The 19,356-nt window shown below is 60.1% G+C and overlaps 3 protein-coding genes across 5 annotated transcripts; 2 read left to right on the top strand and 1 right to left on the bottom strand.

Moving 5' to 3' along the window:
- Positions 1–1,436: 1,436 nt before the first annotated feature.
- ATP6V0C (ATPase H+ transporting V0 subunit c) lies at positions 1,437–7,764 on the top strand. The gene is made up of 3 exons (XM_003269178.3): positions 1,437–1,744; positions 6,755–6,938; positions 7,088–7,764. Exons 1-3 carry the CDS (start codon positions 1,666–1,668, stop codon positions 7,290–7,292), a joined length of 468 nt encoding a protein of 155 aa, XP_003269226.3. The 5' UTR covers positions 1,437–1,665; the 3' UTR covers positions 7,293–7,764.
- On the top strand, positions 7,676–18,971 carry AMDHD2 (amidohydrolase domain containing 2). Of its 3 annotated transcripts, XM_030799218.1 has the most exons (11): positions 7,676–8,071; positions 8,315–8,451; positions 8,530–8,669; positions 15,125–15,179; positions 15,337–15,549; positions 15,624–15,712; positions 15,800–15,944; positions 16,016–16,123; positions 16,213–16,281; positions 16,554–16,655; positions 17,035–18,971. In XM_030799218.1, exons 1-11 carry the CDS (start codon positions 7,695–7,697, stop codon positions 17,121–17,123), a joined length of 1,524 nt encoding a protein of 507 aa, XP_030655078.1. In that variant the 5' UTR covers positions 7,676–7,694; the 3' UTR covers positions 17,124–18,971. The 3 variants fall into 3 exon arrangements, with proteins under 3 accessions (XP_030655078.1, XP_030655079.1, XP_030655080.1); XM_030799219.1 differs by lacking the exon at positions 16,213–16,281; XM_030799220.1 differs by lacking the exon at positions 16,554–16,655.
- CEMP1 (cementum protein 1) lies at positions 17,874–18,641 on the bottom strand. Its single transcript, XM_030799221.1, is given in 3 exon segments — positions 17,874–18,177; positions 18,179–18,506; positions 18,509–18,641. Coding segments are annotated over 3 exon segments (735 nt in total). The 5' UTR covers positions 18,615–18,641; the 3' UTR covers positions 17,874–17,876.
- Positions 18,972–19,356: the final 385 nt, after the last annotated feature.

Below are 19,356 nucleotides of genomic sequence, written 5' to 3'. Positions count from 1 at the left end.
AGAGGGTGGCAGGCCACGCAGCACAGAGGTCCACTTGGACAGCCTGACAGATGTCCTTCTGCTTAGAGAAATGGCGGTCACTGGTGACCTTGGCAAGGGTAAGGAGCTGGGGAGGGAAGGGCAGGTGAGGAGACGGAGACAGAGTGAAGATTCCTCTTCTCAGAAACAAGGGCCGGGCAAGAAAGAGGGAGGAGCAGAAAGGGCCTCTGGCCGTATCTGTTGCCTCCTCTCCTTTGAACCAGGACAGACTTAGGGACTTTCACGGGCTGCAAGTTCCAAGAGTGGCAGGCCCAGGCTAGCCTGGGGAAGGGGCTTGAGGGAGGCTCCTGTTGGGGAAGGTGGGGCTGAGTCCAGCAGGAGGGCCAGGCCACGGGCCATGACCCCATTGCCTACATAGAGAAGGTGATGAGCCAGCATCCAGGCTACTCAGGGAGAGCTCTAACCCAGGATGAGGCCTTAGAGCTCAAAGGACACCCAGGCCTGGTGGCAGATGCCCAGGGCCCTTGAAAGGGGGAGTGGAGATCAGGCAGAGGGGGTGCCAGGGACTGCCACACAGGATCAGTAGGGCAGCGCCAGCCCTGGCTGGGCTGCTTTCACGGCTGCGGGAACCGCTCCAACTGCTCCAGAAAGATGGCCCTGAAGGTGCAGGCTTTGCGTGAGTGGGTGGCTGCAAGGACAGGCGGGAGGACCCGGACGCCAGAACGTGCAGAGCCCGGGGGGCCTCGAGAGGTCGCAGTTCCGACAGGGCTTCCACCAGTCATGCCTACATCTTGAGGGGCAGAGACACACCCCACTAATGTTTGGGTCCCTGATGCAAAGGCAGAGACAGGTGCGGGGAGGGGGGGTCCTTTTTCTCCGAAGGGAGAGGTGAAGTCACCAACCGCTGGGTCAGAGGCAGTGGGTCTGGGTCTGGAGGAGACTGGGGACAGGGCGGAGGGAGGTGACCGCAGCCACGGGCTGGGACTTCACAGCTGTGGGCTGGGGGCTCTTCTGGACGCTGAGGCAGAGGAGGCCCGCGCCCCGCACATCTCCTGGGAACCTTAGCTCGCCCAGGATTGGTAGGGAGATCCTGGAAGACCAGCGCCCGGAGGAGTCAGGCCCCGCCTTGGGGGCAAGGCCGCGAAACCACGGCCTGCGGCTTCACGCCAGGGGTACAAAGAAAAGCGTCGCTGGGAACCGAACACCTGCAGACGACGCGCAGCCGCAGAGGAGGCGGGGCGCCCGAGGCCCCGCCCCGTATGCTAATGAAGCATACACCACACCGCCCGGCCCCGGTGCGAGACCGGTCCAACGCTGCGGGGATCCAGAGGCCGGAGGCGCCCGGAAACACCCGCGGAGGCAGAGGAGGGGCGGGGCCGGGCGCCGGGGCCGGGTGGCTGGGCGGGCGGCACAGCCCGGGGGAAGTCAATGGGCCGCCTGGGCGTCCCGGGGACGCGTATCCCCCACGGTGCGAAGTGGTACGGCCCGCAGGGGCGGGGCCCAGGTCATGTGACGCGGCCGCGGCCGCCATTTTGTTCTGCGGTGCTGGTATTTAGAGCGCAGCGGCTGACGGGCCGGATCGCCTTCGCCGCCGCCCGCCAGCCAACCTTCGCGCCCGGCCCGTCCTCGCCCCCGCCTCCGCCACCGCCGCAGCCCGCAGAGCTTGCCCCCTCCCCACCCGCAGACATGTCCGAGTCCAAGAGCGGCCCCGAGTATGCTTCGTTTTTCGCCGTCATGGGCGCCTCGGCCGCCATGGTCTTCAGCGGTGAGCGCCGCGGCGGGAGGGACTCGGAGGCGGGGGCGCGCGCGTTGCTCATGCCCGCAGCTCCCCGGGGTCCGGTGTGTGACGTCACTCTGACGTAATCCCGAGCGGTCGGGGGCGCCCGGGCCTCGTGTGACAGCGGGCGGGGGTCGGCGCCCTGAGGGCTGCGGGGAGCCGCCGGGGGTCCGGGGCGCAGGGCGTGCGGGCTTGGCCGGGGTGTGAGTCTCGGGAGTCCGGGCCGGCGGCCCTGCCAGCTGGGTCGTGCGGGTGCGGGGGTGGGGCGGCGGCGCCGCTGCCATCTTAGCCCCGGGAGTGGCGAGAGGGAGGCTGGAGTGGGGGCGCGAGGGGGGCGGCGCGCGGGCCGATTCTGCGGGCAGGTGACATCACACCTCGAAGGCCCCAGTGCGCGGGCGGCGGCGCGGGTCCCGCCCAGGAACGCTCCAGAGAAGGGTCCCTGGAGCTTTCCGGCCGGTGGGGAGCCCATGTCCCTCACGGGAGGTCCACAGCCCTCGTCCTTATGGCGGCCGGCCCGGGGGGTCAGGTGGGTCTCACCCACAGGCAGGTACTTCTGGTTGGAGCTGGTTACGGTTGCCCAATACGCGTGTGGCTGTGTGGGCTGTTTGGGAAAGCTGGGCTGAGGGCTTGGTTCGGAGAGCCCAGGGATGGGAGTGTGTGGAAGTGGAGGGAGCGGGGAGACAGCAGCGTCGGCGCTGGCGGGGCTGTGTAGCTTGCAGAGGGTCTCACCACCTCTGAGGTGGGTGAGAGGGTGGCATGGGTGTCCGACTTTATGGGATCCAGTCGTTGCCCTCAGGACTGAGGCTTCCAGTTCTGGCCCTAATGAATGGAGGAATGAATGAATGACCTTCCTTTCCTTCCCTGAGGCCTGCAGTTGGGAGGGGCTTCCCTGGGCTTGGAGAAGGGGCCTTCTAGGATTCTTGTTGCCATGCTGCTTTTGAAATTGGGCCTTGATAGGTCCTGGGCGTCCAATTTAGTGACAATTGGTCTCCCTGGGAGAATGGCACTTGGGCTAGGGCTAGGCCCAGGAATGTGGGTCCCACGAGTTAAGTTCTGGCCCAGTCTCAGCCTCCGTGGACTGGCCTGGCCTGGTCTGATCTCCGCCTCTGTGGTTAGGTCTGGTTTTAGCTTTGATGACCGTGCCCTGCCCCACCCTGCCTGGTGGCCTGGGGAGGCTCCTAGTGCAGGTATGTGGAGGGTTTGAACTCCAAACAGTCTCTGCTGACTGTAAACACCTGTGGGGTGGAGGCTTGGGGCTCTCTGTTCTCTTGCGGGCCTCCTTCTGCCTGGGCCTGTCTGCCATTCGTGAGTGAGCCCTGCCCTTCCCATCGTGTGCAAGTAAGGGGTCATTTGTGGTGGAAGAAGTGGTCTAGACTTTTCCTTCCCCCTAGGCACCGCCTGCTCTTTTCACAGACTCAAGGCTTCTCCCAACAGGCTGCCGAGCCCTTCCCCCCAGTCTCCTCTGTTCTTTGCCCCCAGAATGCCTCCAGAGATTCCATTTTGCCTGGCCACCTGCGGGGTACTAGTTTGTGGCTGTCACTCATTCATCCAGCCAATTTTGATTGAGCGCTTACTGTGTGCCAGGTACTGGTAGGACAGCAGTGAACAAAATGGGATCCCCGCCCATGTGGAACAAAAATTCTAGCTGTTGCTGCTTGCCCTTGAAGCCCTGAGTTTGTCCACCGAGCCCTTTTTCTGCACCCAGCTCCTTGCCTCTCTCTCCATCAAGACCTACACAGGCCTTCGGACAGCCTGACCAGCAGGTGTCTGGAAATTGAGAACACGGTATCGCTGGCCTAGGCCTTTCCTGCTTATCCCTGGCTCTTCGGGATAAACGTGGCTTACTGTGGTTCTCCAGGAGCTGACCTCTGACTTCACTTGGCCAATTCAATCAACTGCTTTTTTTTTCCCCCTCCTCAAGACGGTCTTGCTCTGTTTCCCAGGCTGGAGTGCAGTGGTGTGGTCATGGCTCACTACAGCCTCAATCTCCCAGTCTCAAGCAATCCTTCTCCCTCAGCCTCTTGAATATCTGGGACTACAGGCACAGGCCACCATGCCCAGCTAATTTTTTTTAGAGACAGGGTCTCACTATGTGGCCCAGGCTGGTCTCAAACTCCTTGTTGCCTCAAACGATCCACCTGCCTCTGCCTCTTAAAGTGCTGGGATTATAGGTGTGAGCCACCGTGACTGGCCCAACTTCTGACTTCATTTCTGCCTTATCTGCATGCTTTTCTCCAGGACCTGGCTTCACCTGCTGTGCCGACCTAAACAAGCCCCCTGCCCTCCATTGGCCTCTGCCGTTGCCACCACGCCAACCTCCAGCTCTGTCCCCAGCTCCTGGCCTTTGGCCTGCCTGGCACTGACGGATTGGTCTTAAACCGAATGAGGTCCACAGGCCTCTTGCAGGCCCCCGTCCCAGCTTCCCCTTTTTTTCTCATGACAAATGTCCTATTGATTCTTTCTTCATCATGTCCTCCAAGAAGTTGTCATTTGCTCCTTTTCCGTATTCCCTGTGACTTCCTCCCTGCTGGTGTGCGCCCTGTATTTTATGCTTGTGTTTCTGCAACTGCTTTCTGGCCCCCCACTCTTTCTGTGGCTGCCGAGCCTAGTGCTGCTCACAGGTCTGCCTTCTGCAGTCCGGTCAGGCTTGGCCTCCGGACTGGAGTCCAGGGTGCTCATGGTACTCTGCTCCTGGTGGCCATCCCTTTCTTCCCTGAGATCCTCTTGGTGCCTCCTCCCCCTGCCAGCCACATGATTCTTCCTGCTGCCCTCTGTAGAAAAGGGCCTGGCTCACTTCCTGCCTCTGGTGGACACTGGCCTCATAGGGTCCACTACTTGGGTTGCTGAGTTCCCTGTATTCAGTCTCCTGCCCACGTGTCCGCCATGCTGTGGTCTCGTGCATACGTGATGCAGTCGGATGTAGTCCTGGGGCTGCAGTGGGAGCCCCTAAAATGCACTGTAATTGCTCTATATGCTCGCCAGGGAAAAAATGCATTGTAACCAGGAGTTTAGGACAGGCACTGGGACAGGCCCTGGGCCCCAGTCTGCAGGTGCACTGGGTGTTGGCATGGCATGTCTGGGCACCTCCAAGGTGGCGTGGAGGAGGCAGTGTGGCTCCCTGGCCCAGGTCCCAGCCTCCTCCCTCCCTCCAGTCACTCCCTGGATACCCAGCACCGTCGTCTTGGGTGCCTCTGCAGGTGCTGTCCAGAGCCCCTGTCTTACTGCCCTGTTTTTCTGTGACTCCTCTTTCCGGCCAACTTCGGACACTTGTCTGTGAAGCCCTTCCCCAGCGCCCCCTTCTTCGCTTTCCTGGAGCGTGTCTCTGTGCCTGGAGGTCACCGTGCCTGTGTCCTCACTCTATCTCAGTACTGGGGCACAGGATAGGCAACTTTTGTGGCTCAAATATATCAATAAAATATGAAGAGGAATGGTGGGGGTAGTCCTGGTCCCTTCCACCTCTGACCTATGTAGTCTTCTGCAGGTCAGGCTGTTTTTGTGTGTGTGTGTGTGTGTGTGTGTGTGTGTGTGTGTGTGTGTCAGAGATTCACTCTTGTTTATTTGTTTGAGACGGAGTCTGCGTCGCCAGGGCTGGAGTGCAGTGGCGTGATCTTGACTCACTGCAACCTCCACTCCCGGGTTCAGGCGATTCTCCTGCCTCAGCCTCCCTAGTAACTGGGATGACAGGCGTGCGCCACCACTCGTGGCTACTTTTTGTATTTTTAGTAGAGACGAGGTTTCACCGTGTTACTCAGGCTAATCTCAAACTTCTGACCCCAGGTGATCCGCCTGCCTTGGGCTCCTAAAGTGCTGGGATTACAGGTGTGAGCCACTGCTTCCGGCCAAGTCAGGCTGGTTATTGATCTGCTCCCCTAAAAGACCATGGCATGAGTGCCGTGGGCAGAGAGGGGGCAGGGAGTTGCCAGTGCAGTCCCCTTAAGCAGCTCAGTAGGCCCCTGTGGTGGCCCTGGAGGGCAGCTGGCAGAAGTCAGAAAGGCAGATGAGCCCCTGTGACACTGATGTGCCCACAGAATTCTCCACTTTGAGAATAGGGCCCAGGAGAGGGGAACTGAAAAGAAAGGCAACATTCTCTTGGGAGAGGAAGGAGGGACAGCTCTGGAGGAGACAGGCCACCCTGGAGCCCAGCCCACCAGCACTGTTGCAGTGGATGGCTCGGGCCCTCTGGCCAGGCTCCTGTGTGCTCGGAGCCACCCTGCGTGCAGGGGAGACCCCTCTGGGAGGTCAGCTGAGGCCTCGTGGTTGGACTGGTGATGATCCCCATTGTCTTCTTTGCCTCCATCCTCTTCTTGGCTCACCCTGTCTCCTGTCTGGTTATTTAGAGAAGATTCTCCAGTCTATCAAGGGTTCAGGCCTGTTGTGTGGCTGAGGGTGCTGAGAGCTGCCTTTTCTGGCAGAACGTTTGGCCCTCCTGGGGGAATATTTGGAGCTGGGAGCGCTGGGGAGCTTGGCCTGGGCAGTAAGTCAAGGGAGCTCTGGCCTGGGTGACAAGAGTGGCCAGGTCAGCTGCTTCTGACCCTCAGGTCACACCCTGTAGCAGTGGCTTTGCCATCCCCAAGACCTTTGGTGGCTTTTCCAGCATGTTGTCCTGGGCAGTAGCCCCAAGGGTAGACTGACCCTGACCCCACATGGGGGCTGCTCAGGCTGCACTGAGGCTCCCTAGGGTGACAGGTGGGTTCACTGCAGAGCCAGGAACCCCAGATGGGCCACGCTGCCCCAAGGGCTGCTGCTGAAGGAAGAGCTGGACTCTGAGGGTGGGGGCCTCACGTAGAGGAAGGAGGAGTGGCCGTTGCGGGCTCCTTTTGCTTGTGTGTGGCTGTTCCTCCTGGGTCCTCTTGCCCTGGGCTGGGTGCCTTCTTCGGCTCCCCCTCTGCACGTGATAACTTGGGGTGGCCCTTGCAGCTGTGCCAAAGCTACACCTCGGGGTCCTAGCCTCAACTGGCCTGTGTACTGCTGTGGGCTCACCCTGCCTTCCTCCCACAGCCCTGGGTGCTGCCTATGGCACGGCCAAGAGCGGTACCGGCATTGCGGCCATGTCTGTCATGCGGCCAGAGCTGATCATGAAGTCCATCATCCCAGTGGTCATGGCTGGCATCATCGCCATCTACGGCCTGGTGGTGGCAGTCCTCATCGCCAACTCCCTGAATGACGACATCACCCTCTACAGGTGAGCGCTGGGGTCAGGCCCCTGCACAGGGCTGGAGGACTGCAGGGAGGGGGGCGGTTCACCTGTGGGTGGTGACCCGGACCCCTGTCTCCCTCTGTCTCCCCCTGGTTGGCAGGCTGCTGATGTTAGTCCTCTCTTCTTGCCCCCAGGAGCTTCCTCCAGCTGGGCGCTGGCCTGAGCGTGGGCCTGAGCGGCCTGGCAGCCGGCTTTGCCATCGGCATCGTGGGGGACGCTGGCGTGCGGGGCACCGCCCAGCAGCCCCGACTATTCGTGGGCATGATCCTGATTCTCATCTTCGCGGAGGTGCTCGGCCTCTACGGTCTCATCGTCGCCCTCATCCTCTCCACAAAGTAGACCCTCTCCGAGCCCACCAGCCACAGAATATTATGTAAAGACCACCCCTCCTCATTCCAGAACGAACAGCCTGACACATACGCACGGGGCCGCTGCCCCCAGTAGTTGGTCTTGTACATGCGCAGTGTCCTAGTGCCCATCGTCTGTTTCCCCGGCCTTGCCCCCGCCCGCCCCGTGCCGTGGACATCTGGGCCCACTCATCGCCCCTCCAGGCCCCCGGCGCCCCACCCCCTAGAGTGCTCTGTGTATGCGGATGATTTAGAATTGTCATTTCTCTTTACTGGATGTTTATTTATAAAGATCTGGCCTGTTCTGCGTCTGCGGATCAGCCTTTGTCTCCCAGCTATCTATAACCTTAGCTAGAGTGTTGCCTTGTGGGTTCCTGTTGCTGAGACTTCCTGGATGGAGCCGCCCTCACCGCCGGGCCCGTGGCCCTGCGCGGAGCTGTGTCCAATAAAGTTCTTGGATGTGACGGGCCTGTGTCTGCTCAGCTTGTTGGGGGCGGGGGCGGGCGCCGTGTGCTGCTGGTCACGTGGGCCGGCCTGGTCACGTGGACGCGTCGGTCACGTGGCGCGCCGCTTCAGTCAGCTGAGGGTCACGTGGGCGCGGCCGCCGCTCTCGGCTGGGGTTCGTCACCGGGCGCGGGATTTGGCCGCCGCGGAGCTCCAGAGCCGCTCGCTCCCGACAAGGCTCACGATGCGCGGCAAGCAGGGCGCGGCGGGGGCCCGGGTGCTCCAGTTCACTAACTGCCGGATCCTGCGCGGAGGGAAGCTGTTCAGGTGGGCGCGGGGCTGGGGACCGGGCGGGGTGCAGGCTGCGGGGCCGGGGACCGGGCGGGGTGCAGGCTGCGGGGCCGGGCACCGGGCGGGGTGCAGGCTGCGGGGCCGGGCACCGGGCGGGGTGCAGGCTGCGGGGCCGGGCACCGGGCGGGGTGCAGGCTGTGGGGCCGGGCACCGGGCCGGGTGTGGGGTGCGGGGCCGAGGTCAGGCCCGCGATGCGAGCGCCCACCCGCTCGTCTGCAGGGAGGATCTGTGGGTGCGCGGAGGCCGCATCTTGGACCCGGAGAAGCTGTTCTTTGAGGAGCGGCGCGTGGCCGACGAGCGGCAGGACTGCGGGGGCCGCATCTTGGCTCCCGGCTTCATCGACGTGCAGATCAACGGTGCGGCCCGGGGCCAGCAGGGGAACCCAGGGGAGGAGCTCTGAGCTCCATGCGACACCTCCTTTTCCGTGGCCGCAGGTGGATTTGGTGTTGACTTCTCCCAAGCCACGGAGGACGTGGGTTCGGGGGTTGCCCTGGTGGCCCGGAGGATCCTGTCGCACGGCGTCACCTCTTTCTGCCCCACCCTGGTCACTTCCCCACCGGAGGTTTATCACAAGGTGAGGTGAGGCTCCCTGGCTGAGGCGGAGGGGGCCCCCAGAGCAACCAGCGCCCTCATTTTCAAACTCACCCCCCACCCCCCACCCCCAGCAGGTATTTCCTGGTCTTGAGTCTGGCCTCCTTTGCTGACCCGACCTGGGCCTGGGTCCCGCCCCTGTGCTTCTTTATCAGTTGTCGCTCTGCCTGGCCTCCGTAGACCCTCTGTCCTCCGCAGCTGTCTCCACACTGCTGGCTCAGCACTCTCTGAGCCATAGGCCGTCCCCACCCCCTGCACTGCACTCTGGCTGCCTCCAGGCTTCAGAAACCATCCCCTTAACCAAGGTCGCAGGGGACTCTGTGATTGGCACAGTGATAGTGCCTGGTCAGGCTCTTCCTCCCTAACCTGTCTGATGTGTGACTCGGTGGAACACGCCTTCCAGAAGAGACTTCCCCGTGTTCCTGTACTGCTTGCCCCACGCTTCCACTTTCCTTTCTGCCCGGAAGAAATTTGGTTGTCCTTGGTGTTTTTTTATTTTAATTTTTACTTAGGTTCTACAGGGTTAACTCTTTGCTGTGTGTTACTATTCAGGCTGCTCTTGGCTGTACCTACGCTACTGATTTTTACTGAACTATTTGAGAGTAGGTTGTATCCAACATGCCTGTTTTTTTCGGTTTAGTTTTTGTTATTATTATTATTATTATTATTTTTCAAGATGGAGTCTCGCTCTGTCGCCCAGGCGGGAGTGCAGTGGCGAGATCTCGGCTCACTGCAAGCTCCGGCTCCCGGGTTCACGCCATTCTCCTGCCTCAACCTCCCGCATAGCCGGGACTACAGGCGGCCGCCATCACTCCCGGCTAATTTTTTTGTATTTTTAGTAGAGACGGGGTTTCACCCTGTTAGCCAGGATGGTCTCGATCTCCTAACTTCGTGATCCGCCCATCTAGGCCTCCCAAAGTGCTAGGATTACAGGCGTGAGCCACCGCGCCCGGCCTAGTTTTTGTTATTTTTAAGAGACAGGGTTTCTCTCTGTGGCCCAGGCTGGAGTAAAGTGGTGTGGTCGTAGCCCATTGCAGTCTCAACCTCCTCTGCTCAAGTGATTCTCTTGCTTCAGCCTCTTGGGTAGGTACGACTACAGGTGTGTGCCACCATGCCCAGCCAATTTTAACATTTTTTGTAGAGAAAGAGTCTCACTGTGTTGCCCAGGCTGGTTCTGAACTCCTGGGCTCAAGAGATCCTCCTGTCTTAGTCCCCAAGAGTAGCTGGCACTACGGGCTTGTGCCACCACACCCGACTAATTTAAAAAGTTTTTTCGGCCAGGCACGGTGGCTCACGCCTGTAATCCCTTTGGGAGGCAATCCCGCCGAGGCAGCCGGATCACGAGATCAGGAGATTGAGACCACCCTGGCTAACACAGTGAAACCCCGTCTCTACTAAAAATACAAAAAAAATTAGCTGTGCGTGGTGGCACGCACCTTTAGTCCCAGCTACTTGGGAGGCTGAGGCAGGAGAATCGCTTGAACGCAGGAGGCAGAGGTTGCAGTGAGCTGAGATTGCGCCACTGCACTCCAGCCTGGGCAACAGAGCGAGACTCCATCTCAAAAAAAAACAAAAAGTTTTTTGTAGAGACAGGGATCTCATTATGTTAACCAGGCTGGTCTCAAACTCTTAGGCTCAGGAGATCTCCTGCCTCAGCCTCCCATAGTGCTGGGATTACAGGCGAGAGCCACTGTCCCTGGCCCATCATGCCTGTGTATTCCTTAGTACTTAGCCTTTTTTTTTGAGACATAGTCTCGATCTGTCGCCCAGGCTGGAGTGCAGTGGTGCCATCTCGGCTCACTGCAACCTCCGCCTCCTGGGTTCAAGCGATTCTCCTGCCTCAGCCTCCTGAGTAGCTGGGACTACAGGTGCCCGCCACCATGCCTGGCTAATTTTCGTATTTTTAGTAGAGACAGGGTTTCACCATGCTGGCCAGGCTGGTCTTGAAATCCTGACCTCATGATCTGTCCATCTCAGCCTCCCAAAGTGCTAGGATTACAGGCGTGAGCCATGGTGCCCAGCCAATACTTAACTATTTCTTAAGATAATATTTTTTTATGTAGCCACAAAAGTTAGTGAGTTTAGGAAATGAACACCGTTAACAGTACTTTAATTGAGCCGTCTGTGTTGTAGTTCTGTCCAGAGCCCCCGCCGTTTCCCCCCCCCGCCCAGCACAGGATTCATTGCAGGATCACCGCTTGCGTTGTATGCCCGAGGGGTCCCTCTCTTGGTGTGTGGGCAGAGCCAGAGATGGGAACAATGGGGGTGGTGTGTGGGTTCTGGGCTCAGGCTTCCTGGATTTGGCATTGGCCTCCTGATGTCATGTATCAGCTGGAAGACTCAGGACACCCTTCTGCCTTTCTGAGCCTCCGTTTCCTGAAACCTAAAGTGAGGATGATGGCAGCATGCCTGTCTTAGGGGCGTTAGGTGCTCAGCATCGTGCATGAGATGCTGAGTGTTAACCACTCAGTATCAGCCATGGATGTCTTTTTGGAAATTTCCCACAGCCCTCCCCACACAGAGTCAAATGTCAAAAACCTGCTGCCAACTGGCACCTGGTTCTCACAGCTGCTGTCTGGGGCTCTGGGGCCTGCTAGAGCCACCTGTCCAAGATTCAGGATTCAGCACATCACCTCTGCCCCGCCCCCACCGGCAGCATTCCTTTCCTACCTGTCCAGCCTCTTCTCTGTCCCCAGGCCCATTCCTCACTCCTGCCCCCAAACTCTTGGCCTAGAAGGCCCTGGCCTGCTCCTGAGGCCTCCTCTGCTAAGCCTTGCCCACCTGTCCCCACTGTGCCCCCCACTGCCCGCGCATCTCTGGCCAGCACAGGCGTGGGAGGAACTATGGCTCTTCTTCCTTAGGAAGAGTGTCTGACAAGTAGGACTTAAGTTTTCTTCCCAGCACCCACTGCAGTGCAGGTGTCTTACCCTTGGCTCACACACAGGATGAAGGCAGAGAGCCAACTATTGAGGGTGGGAATTGGGAGGCCTCCTGCCTGGATCATCTTGGAAACTGGAGGCCCCTTCACTCGGGTCTCCCCTCCGCCATGCACGCCACCTCTTCCAGGGCCCATTCACCCTGGGTGGAATTGGATGGCCACTTTGCCAGAAGCTTCTTCGGTCTTTTGTTGTCATGTTCTGGTCCATTAAGACCACCTTCTCTTTTCTGGGGGCTTTCCGCCTGCCCTTTGCTACGGTACTTGGAGACAGGTCAGATCACTTTGTTCTCTGCTTCAAATCTGTTACCTGCTGAGCCAAGGTGAGGCACCTCCAGGGGGCAGCCAGGCCCCTGCCTCTGGCCCTGCAGGGCCCCTACACTTTGACCTTTCCAGCTGCTTACCTGCCTGGAGTGTGCCTCGCTCCCCTCCCCTCAGTTGATCTTTTACTGTGCTCTCTCTATGTAGCGCTCTCTTGCTCCCTTCTAAAACTACATTCTAGAAAAACTCAGCCATTGCCTTTTTTTGTTGTCTTTTTTTCCTGTTTTAATCTTTAGTGAGCCTGTGTATCCATAGGGCTTGTGAGGAAAAACAGTGGCCCTTTGCCCCAACCAGCTTCCACCCTAGGGACAATCACTTTCAACCCAGTGGACTCTTGGAATTTGCCCCCATAGCTCTAAAAACTATGCTGGCGGCTCCTCAGTCTTTCAGCTTAGGGCAGAATCCATTGCCTTCCACCAGGAGAGCTGAACATCAGTGCTCTCGTGGCTTGGTGAGTCCTCTTAGCTCCTTTCTCTCCCCTCATCCTTCCCAGTAGTTCCCCATAATTGTGATGAGAATAGCCGTGTAGGTCAGTCATCAGGGTGGTGTGAAGGGACGTGTGGCCCAGTGACACCTTCTCAGCTGCCATTTCTGCTTGCTTTGCCGTGAGTGTTCTTCGCTTTGTTTCTTAGCTCTAACTCAATTCCAGGTTTCCTCCTGATTGTTTCACTCCTGTCTCTGGCCATTTATTTATTTATTTTTCGAGATGGAGTCTCCCTCTGTCACCCAGACTGGAGTGCAATGGCGTGAGCTCTGCTCACTGCAACCTCTGCCTCCTGAGTTCAAGTGATTCTCCTGCCTCAGCCTCCCGAGTAGCTGGGATTACAAGCGCCTGCCACCATGCCCTGCTAATTTTTGTATTTTTAGTAGAGATGGGGTTGCTCCATGTTGGCAAGGCTGGTCTCGAACTCCTGACCTCAGGTGATGCAACTGCCTTGGCCTTCCAGAGTGCTGGGATTTTACGTGTGAGCCACTGTGCCCAGCCAAATGTTCCTTTTTTTTTTTTTTTGAGATGGAGTTTCGCTCTTGTTGCCCGGGCTGGAGTGCAATGGCACGATCTCAGCTTACTGCAACCTCCGCCTCCTGGGTTCAAGCAATTCTTCTGCCTCAGCCTCCTGAGTAGCTGGGACTACAGGTGTGTGCCACTATGCCTGGCTAATTTATTTATTTATTTATTTTTAATTTTTTGAGATGGGAGTCTCGCTCTGTCGCCCAGGCTGGAGTGCATTGGCGTGATATCGGCTCACTGCAAGCTCCGCCTCCCAGGTTCACGCCATTCTCCTACCTCAGCCTCCCGAGTAGCGGGGACTACAGGCGCTTGCCACCAGGCACGGCTAATTTTTTGTATTTTTAGTAGAGATGGGGTTTCACCATATTAGCCAGGATGGTCTCAATCTCCTGACCTCGTGATCCGCCCGCCTTGGCCTCCCAAAGTGCTGGGATTACTGGCGTGAGCCACCGCGCCTGGCCAATTTTTGTATTCTTAGTAGAGATGGGGTTTCTCCATTTTGGTAAGGCTGGTCTCGAACTCCTGACCTCAGGTGATCCGCTCGCCTTGGCCTCCCAAAGTGCTGGGATTACAGGTGTGAGCCACTGTGCCCAGCCCAGTGTTCCTTTTTCTACCATTCTATTCTTGTTTCAGGGACAGAAGACCTCTTATTGGCTGGAAGGTGTCTGTGATGGCCCTTTTCCCTGTCCATCTCTCCTCGTGGTCTGTGCTTCCCTGCCTGGCCCTGTCCTCTTTTGTTCAGGCTCCTTTTCGAGGCTTGCCCAGGCCGCCTGCTGATCTTGGTGGTGTGCTTTCTTTCAGAAGAGGTGTCAGCAGGCCGGCTGGGGGCACCCAGCCTACAGGAGGGGCTTTATGGGGGTACTCGTAGGTTGGGGTCCTTGGGTCCTTTCTCTTGGGCTGGCTGGGTTCCCTGAGAAGAGTCTTGCAGTGCTCAGAGGGGCTGGGCCTGGCTGGCACCCTGCTGAGCACCTGGAGAACACACATTTCGCAAGTTCCCGCAGTGCCCGCACCTACCCTTGCCAGTCTGCTCTACTTCCCTGGGGGCCCAGCCAGCACACTCAGGGCAGGCACTCTTCTGTTGGTCCCCACGTCACCCCACTTCTCAAGGCACCATCCTGAGCCTGTGGGGGTCACTTCCCCTACTGTGTGCACTCCCCCAGACCTGCCCAGTGTCCTCTTGCCAAGCCCCCAAAGTCTGGCTGTCTTCCTTCCATCCTCTGCTACCCCCCCAAACCCGTCCCCAGGTTTAAGGCTCTTAAAAGTCTTACTGTCGGCGGGGCATGGTGGCTCACGCCTGTAATCTCAGCACTTTGGGAGGCTAAGGTGGGTGTTCAGTCAGGAGTTTGAAACGGGCCTGACCAACATGGTGAAACCCCGTCTCTACTAAAAATACAAAATTAGCCAAGCATGGTTGTGCACACCTGTAATCCCAGCTACTCGGGAGGCTGAGGCAGGAGAATCGCTTGAACTCAGGAGGCAGAGGTTGCAGTGAGCCGAGATCTTACCATTGCACTCCAGCCTGGGCGACAAGAGCGAAACTCCATTCCAAAAAAAACAAAAGTGTTACTGTTGTGTGGGGTGGGGAGTTCAGGGGAGGGTACAATCCAGCCACCATCCTCACCTGAAGCTCTTCTGTCTGGGAAGGCCCCTCCGGCCCATGCCTGTGTTGGAGAGAGGGAGTGTGCGCTGGACTGCCTGCCCACCTGTTAGCCTCTGAGATGTGTGGTGTGAGCCCGTGTCCCCCCGTTCCCTGACACTCTCGGTCTTCCTGATGGTGTCCAGCTCCAGCCATGGTGTGGACCACACACAGTGCTGAGCCCTGGCCATGCTCACACAGCTCTGCCCCAGGGTCCCTGCTGCTCCCAAGGGGCTCCTGCCTCCCAGCCCTGCTCCCTGGGCTGCCGTGCCCAGGGCCACCCTCAGTGCCCACAAGCCTGCCCACATGGCCAGGGACCGCTGGCATCCCACACACCTATCATTTCTTCCTGCTCCTGCCACGGGTCCTTCAGTTCTGCCAGCTGTGCTTTCCCTGACCCCTGTGAGGGGACAGGCGGCCGGGGCTGGGCTGGGTGCTGGGCTCTGAACTCTGACCCGAGATCTCTGGCCTTGGCTAGGCTGTGGCCTCTGGGAATGGGCCGTGGGGGACGGGGCTTTAACAGCTGGTTCCCCCCAGGTTGTTCCTCAGATCCCTGTGAAGAGTGGTGGTCCCCATGGGGCAGGGGTCCTCGGTGAGTGGCTGACCCCCTCCCTGCCCCCACCCTGGGAGGCTCCTGCGGGACCTGTTGGCAGCCCCAACCCCTCCAGATGCCCAGCTGGTGGGGAGGGCAGGTGATAAGGGCTGGGTGGGGCAGGCACCTGCTGGAGCCACTTGCTCCCTCCTCCCAGGGCTGCACCTGGAGGGCCCCTTCATCAGCCGGGAGAAGCGGGGCGCGCACCCCGAGGCCCACCTCCGCTCCTTCGAGGCCAATGCCTTCCAGGACTTGCTGGCCACCTACGGGCCCCTGGACAATGTCCGCATCGTGACGCTGGCCCCGGAGCTGGGCCGTAGCCACGAGGTGATCCGGGAGCTGACGGCCCGTGGCATCTGCGTGTCCCTAGGTGAGGGGCCGGCTCAGGGTGGGCCTGCTTGGGGGACCTGGGCCAGGTGCGAAGTCTGAATCCAGGTCCCGCAGGGCACTCAGTGGCTGACCTGCGGGCAGCAGAGGATGCTGTATGGAGCGGAGCCACCTTCATCACCCACCTCTTCAACGCCATGCTGCCTGTGAGTGCTGTGGGGCCCCAGGGGCAGGGCTGGGGTCCCAGCAGCCCCTGCTGTCACTCAGCCATCCCTTCCCTCGACCCTGCCCAGTTCCACCACCGCGACCCAGGCATCGTGGGGCTCCTGACCAGTGACCGGCTGCCTGCAGGCCGCTGCATCTTCTACGGGATGATTGCAGATGGCACGCACACCAACCCCGCCGCCCTGCGGATCGCCCACCGCGCCCATCCCCAGGGTAAGCTGTGGCAGGTGGGCGGGGCAGGTAGGATGACTGGGCCAGCAGGTTCTGAGCCTCTTCTCTCCCAGGGCTGGTGCTGGTCACCGATGCCATCCCTGCCTTGGGCCTGGGCAATGGCCGGCACACACTGGGACAGCAGGAAGTGGAAGTCGACGGTCTGACAGCCTACGTGGCAGGTGAGCGCCCTGACCCACCGGGTCCCAGGTCCCAGCCCGCATGCCAGGTGGCCCACGACCCCCCAGAGCCTGCCCTCTCTGCTCTCAAGGCACCAAGACGCTGAGTGGCAGCATAGCCCCAATGGACGTCTGTGTCCGGCACTTCCTGCAGGCCACAGGTCAGTGAGCAGCACGGGTGCGGGTTTAGGTGGTCTGTGACTGGCGGGTCCCCAGGGGCTGGACCGGGTGCCCGGAGTGTAACCCAAGCCCTGCCCACAGGAGCTCCTGGGCAGTGGGTACTTGGTGACTCGGGCCCAGGGTGACAGGCAGACCAGCAGGGTCCTTGTTAGCCTGCTGCAGAGTCCCTCAGACGGAGTGCTGGGGTGGTGGGGGGCTGCTGGCAAAGCCATGTGGGCTTGGGGACCGTCACCCAGCTGTGTCCCCCAAGCAGGCTGCAGCGTGGAGTCGGCCCTGGAGGCTGCATCCCTGCACCCCGCCCAGTTGCTGGGGCTGGAGAAGAGTAAGGGGACCCTAGACTTTGGTGCTGACGCAGGTGAGGGCCTGTCGTGGGGTCACTGGGCAGCCTGGCCCTGCCTGTAGACTCTGTTGTTCCTGGGGCGGCCTGGACAGGGCCAGGGAGGGTGGGTCCTCCCTAGCTCCCTCCTCTCAGGTGGGCTGCCAGCTGCCATCCTCAGTTGTAGCCCCGTGTTGCTATCAGGCCAGGCTTTCTGGTGTTGCAGACAAGGCCAGGCAAGGGGTTGCAGGGAGCATTGTCCAGCACCTCTGTCCATCTGTGATGGGTCAGGGTGTCTTGCACTAGTTGTGTTCCTGGGCCTCGGTTTCCCCACCAGCATCGGGTTGTGGGGGAGCAGCTCTAGGGTAGGTGGGCGGCCCCACTCCTGCCCCCTACTCACTGCCTGGCTCTGTCCTAGACTTCGTGGTGCTCGACGACTCCCTTCACGTTCAGGCCACCTACATCTCTGGTGAGCTGGTGTGGCAGGCGGAGGCAGCTAGGCAGTGACAAGGACCTCGGCTGAGAGGACACGCGGCCGCAGCTGGATGCCGTCAGGGCCGGGTGGTTGGGGAGCTGGTCTCCAGGGAGTGAGTCGGGAGCCCTGCTGGAATGATGCCCAGGGCCCGTGCGGCCGCCCTGGAGGCGGTAGCTGGGATAAACGTGCACCCAGCAGGACTTGCCTTGGCTCCGGGTTTTGCTTGTGCTCACACGTGGCACCATCCTTGGTTGCCCTCCTGGGGAAGGCATTCGCGGCGTGGGGTGGGATGGCTGGGCTGTAGTTCAGCCTGGGCCTTTGGCCCCAGTGCGGGACAGGGCCTGTCTGCATGAGGTGGACCTGAGACCTGCAGACTCCAGGAAAATGTCACTGTGCGAGGGAGGGGCAGGCAGTCAGTGGCTGGTGCCATGGGGTGAAGCCACCGTGGGCTGGGGGTGAAGAGCGGGCAGGAAGGGGACCGGGCGCAGGGAGTGTGGACAGTCAGGGGTTTGCCGTCTGCACCTGAGTTGGGTGTGCAGCGTGGAGCCCACAGCCTGGTTCTGGGCCAGGGCACAGTGCCAGGCGCTCCACTCTGACCTCCAGGAGGGAGACTGGGCCCGGGACCCCTGCCTTCTGCTCCCTGGCCTGCCTAGCCCTGAGTGCCACAGATGACCAGCGTTCCATTTCCTCTTCTCAATAACCCTATCCCCAGGCCTGGTGCTTGCTGGCTGTGGTGACCCTGCCTGGTGCTGTAGGGCAGTGTGGGAGGCACCAATGTGCCCTGCTCACCCCATTAGTGTCATCCTGCCATCTTCTATGTCCCCTTGGCCCTGGCACACACCCATATGGCAAACACAGGCCGTGAGGCTCCCTGAACAGCTTCGAGGCGGATGGGCTTCTGGAGCCCTCTTGGCTCTGAGGACAGTCACAGTGGGGTCAGACGTCAGGGGTTGGTGCAGCCCCAGGTCAGGGGTGATTGTCTTGACTTTCTCTCCATTTGAGTTCTAGGGTGGGTGGCTCCCTTCCCCCTTGCTTACAGGTGCTGTCTTGGGTACAGGAGGTACGTGCCTGGCTCTGCCACTGTTCCCTCTGCTGCAAAGCCCAGTTAAGGAAATGTCTCCAGGTCCAAAGAAATAGGATGGTCTGGGCCCCGCCTGTTGGAAGGGAACAGCCAGGGAAGAACCACCTGCCTGGGTAGGGCCTCGCCTGAGGGAGGGCCTGGGGCCGGGCACAAGGGGTTGATCTCAGCCCACAAGCCCCAGGGGCAGCCCAGGAAAGCAGGCGACGGATGTGGATCCTGACCTCCCGAGAGGTGTGGGGTGCAGAGATACCCACCTCTGCCCTGACAGCCGTGTATCCCTCACGAAGTGGCTGTCCAGCACCTGCCTGTGCTGGGCCTGGGAGAGGAGCTGTCTGCCCGGGCTCCCAGGCAGGGAGAGGCAGGTGAGGTTCTCAGCTGATGTGTTAGAGGTTGAGCATCGCCTGTGCCCAGCTTGCTGGCTGTCAGTGCTTGATGTGCCCATCCTCAGCTAAAACCCAGAGCTGGCCTATTGGTCATCCCCACCTCAGACGGGACACCCAGTCCCAGAGCTGGTGAGCCCTGGGCCAGCCTTTGAGCCTGGCCTGCCCCATTCACTGACCAGTGCCTCACCTCCCTGGCTGGAGGGTCTGGGTCGGGGGGCAGGCACTGGCCGAGGCGGTTGGTCCATAGGGCTAGCCCTGGGTGGTGGGAGAGGGGCCCGGGGTTAGGGTGAGTGAGCTGGGCCAGGGAGCTGCTGCAGGATGATTTTGAGGTGTGGGGGAAGCACTCTTGGTTGGTTTTGGTTTGCTTTTTAAAAATTGTGGTAAAATACATAACAAAAGTAACTATCGTAACGTGAGCAGTTCTGTGACATGAATTCACTGCTTTGTGTGACCTTTGCCACCATCATTCCCCACCACTCACTCCCGCTGGGCTCCCAGCCCTGCCCCACCATTCCGCTCCCTCTACAGCTATGGGTTTTACAAAGAAGGATGCAGGGCGCCCTGACTGCTGGGTGAGGGGCAGGCCTGCCCGCGGTGTGGGCATTCGCTGAAGGGGGACGCCCAGGTGTCTGCTTGAGTCACAGGTTGGGGGGTCGGGCATGTGGGGAGGGATGGAGTTGAAGGTGCATGCTCTCAGACCTGGTGAGGGTGGCCCGTTTCGTCCCGTGTGTGAACGGGAGATGAGACTCGGCGCCTGCGATCCCGCAGACCCCGCCCGGCCGGGAGTCACTTGTGGGCGCA

The sequence above is a fragment of the Nomascus leucogenys genome, chromosome 18 (genome assembly GCF_006542625.1).
Source record: "Nomascus leucogenys isolate Asia chromosome 18, Asia_NLE_v1, whole genome shotgun sequence".
Lineage (NCBI taxonomy): Eukaryota > Metazoa > Chordata > Mammalia > Primates > Hylobatidae > Nomascus > Nomascus leucogenys.
This window is presented reverse-complemented; position numbering and strand designations above follow the sequence as displayed.

Coding starts and splice junctions, on each gene's coding strand:
- ATP6V0C (XM_003269178.3), top strand. CDS start 1,666: ATGTCCGAGTCCAAGAGCGGCCCCGAGTATGCTTCGTTTTTCGCCGTC. Junction 1,745..6,754: donor GGCCGCCATGGTCTTCAGCG/GTGAGCGCCGCG, acceptor TTCCTCCCACAG/CCCTGGGTGCTGCCTATGGC. Junction 6,939..7,087: donor GACGACATCACCCTCTACAG/GTGAGCGCTGGG, acceptor TCTTGCCCCCAG/GAGCTTCCTCCAGCTGGGCG.
- AMDHD2 (XM_030799218.1), top strand. CDS start 7,695: ATGGAGCCGCCCTCACCGCCGGGCCCGTGGCCCTGCGCGGAGCTGTGT. Junction 8,670..15,124: donor CACCGGAGGTTTATCACAAG/GTGAGGTGAGGC, acceptor GGTTCCCCCCAG/GTTGTTCCTCAGATCCCTGT. Junction 16,656..17,034: donor AGACTTTGGTGCTGACGCAG/GTGAGGGCCTGT, acceptor GCTCTGTCCTAG/ACTTCGTGGTGCTCGACGAC.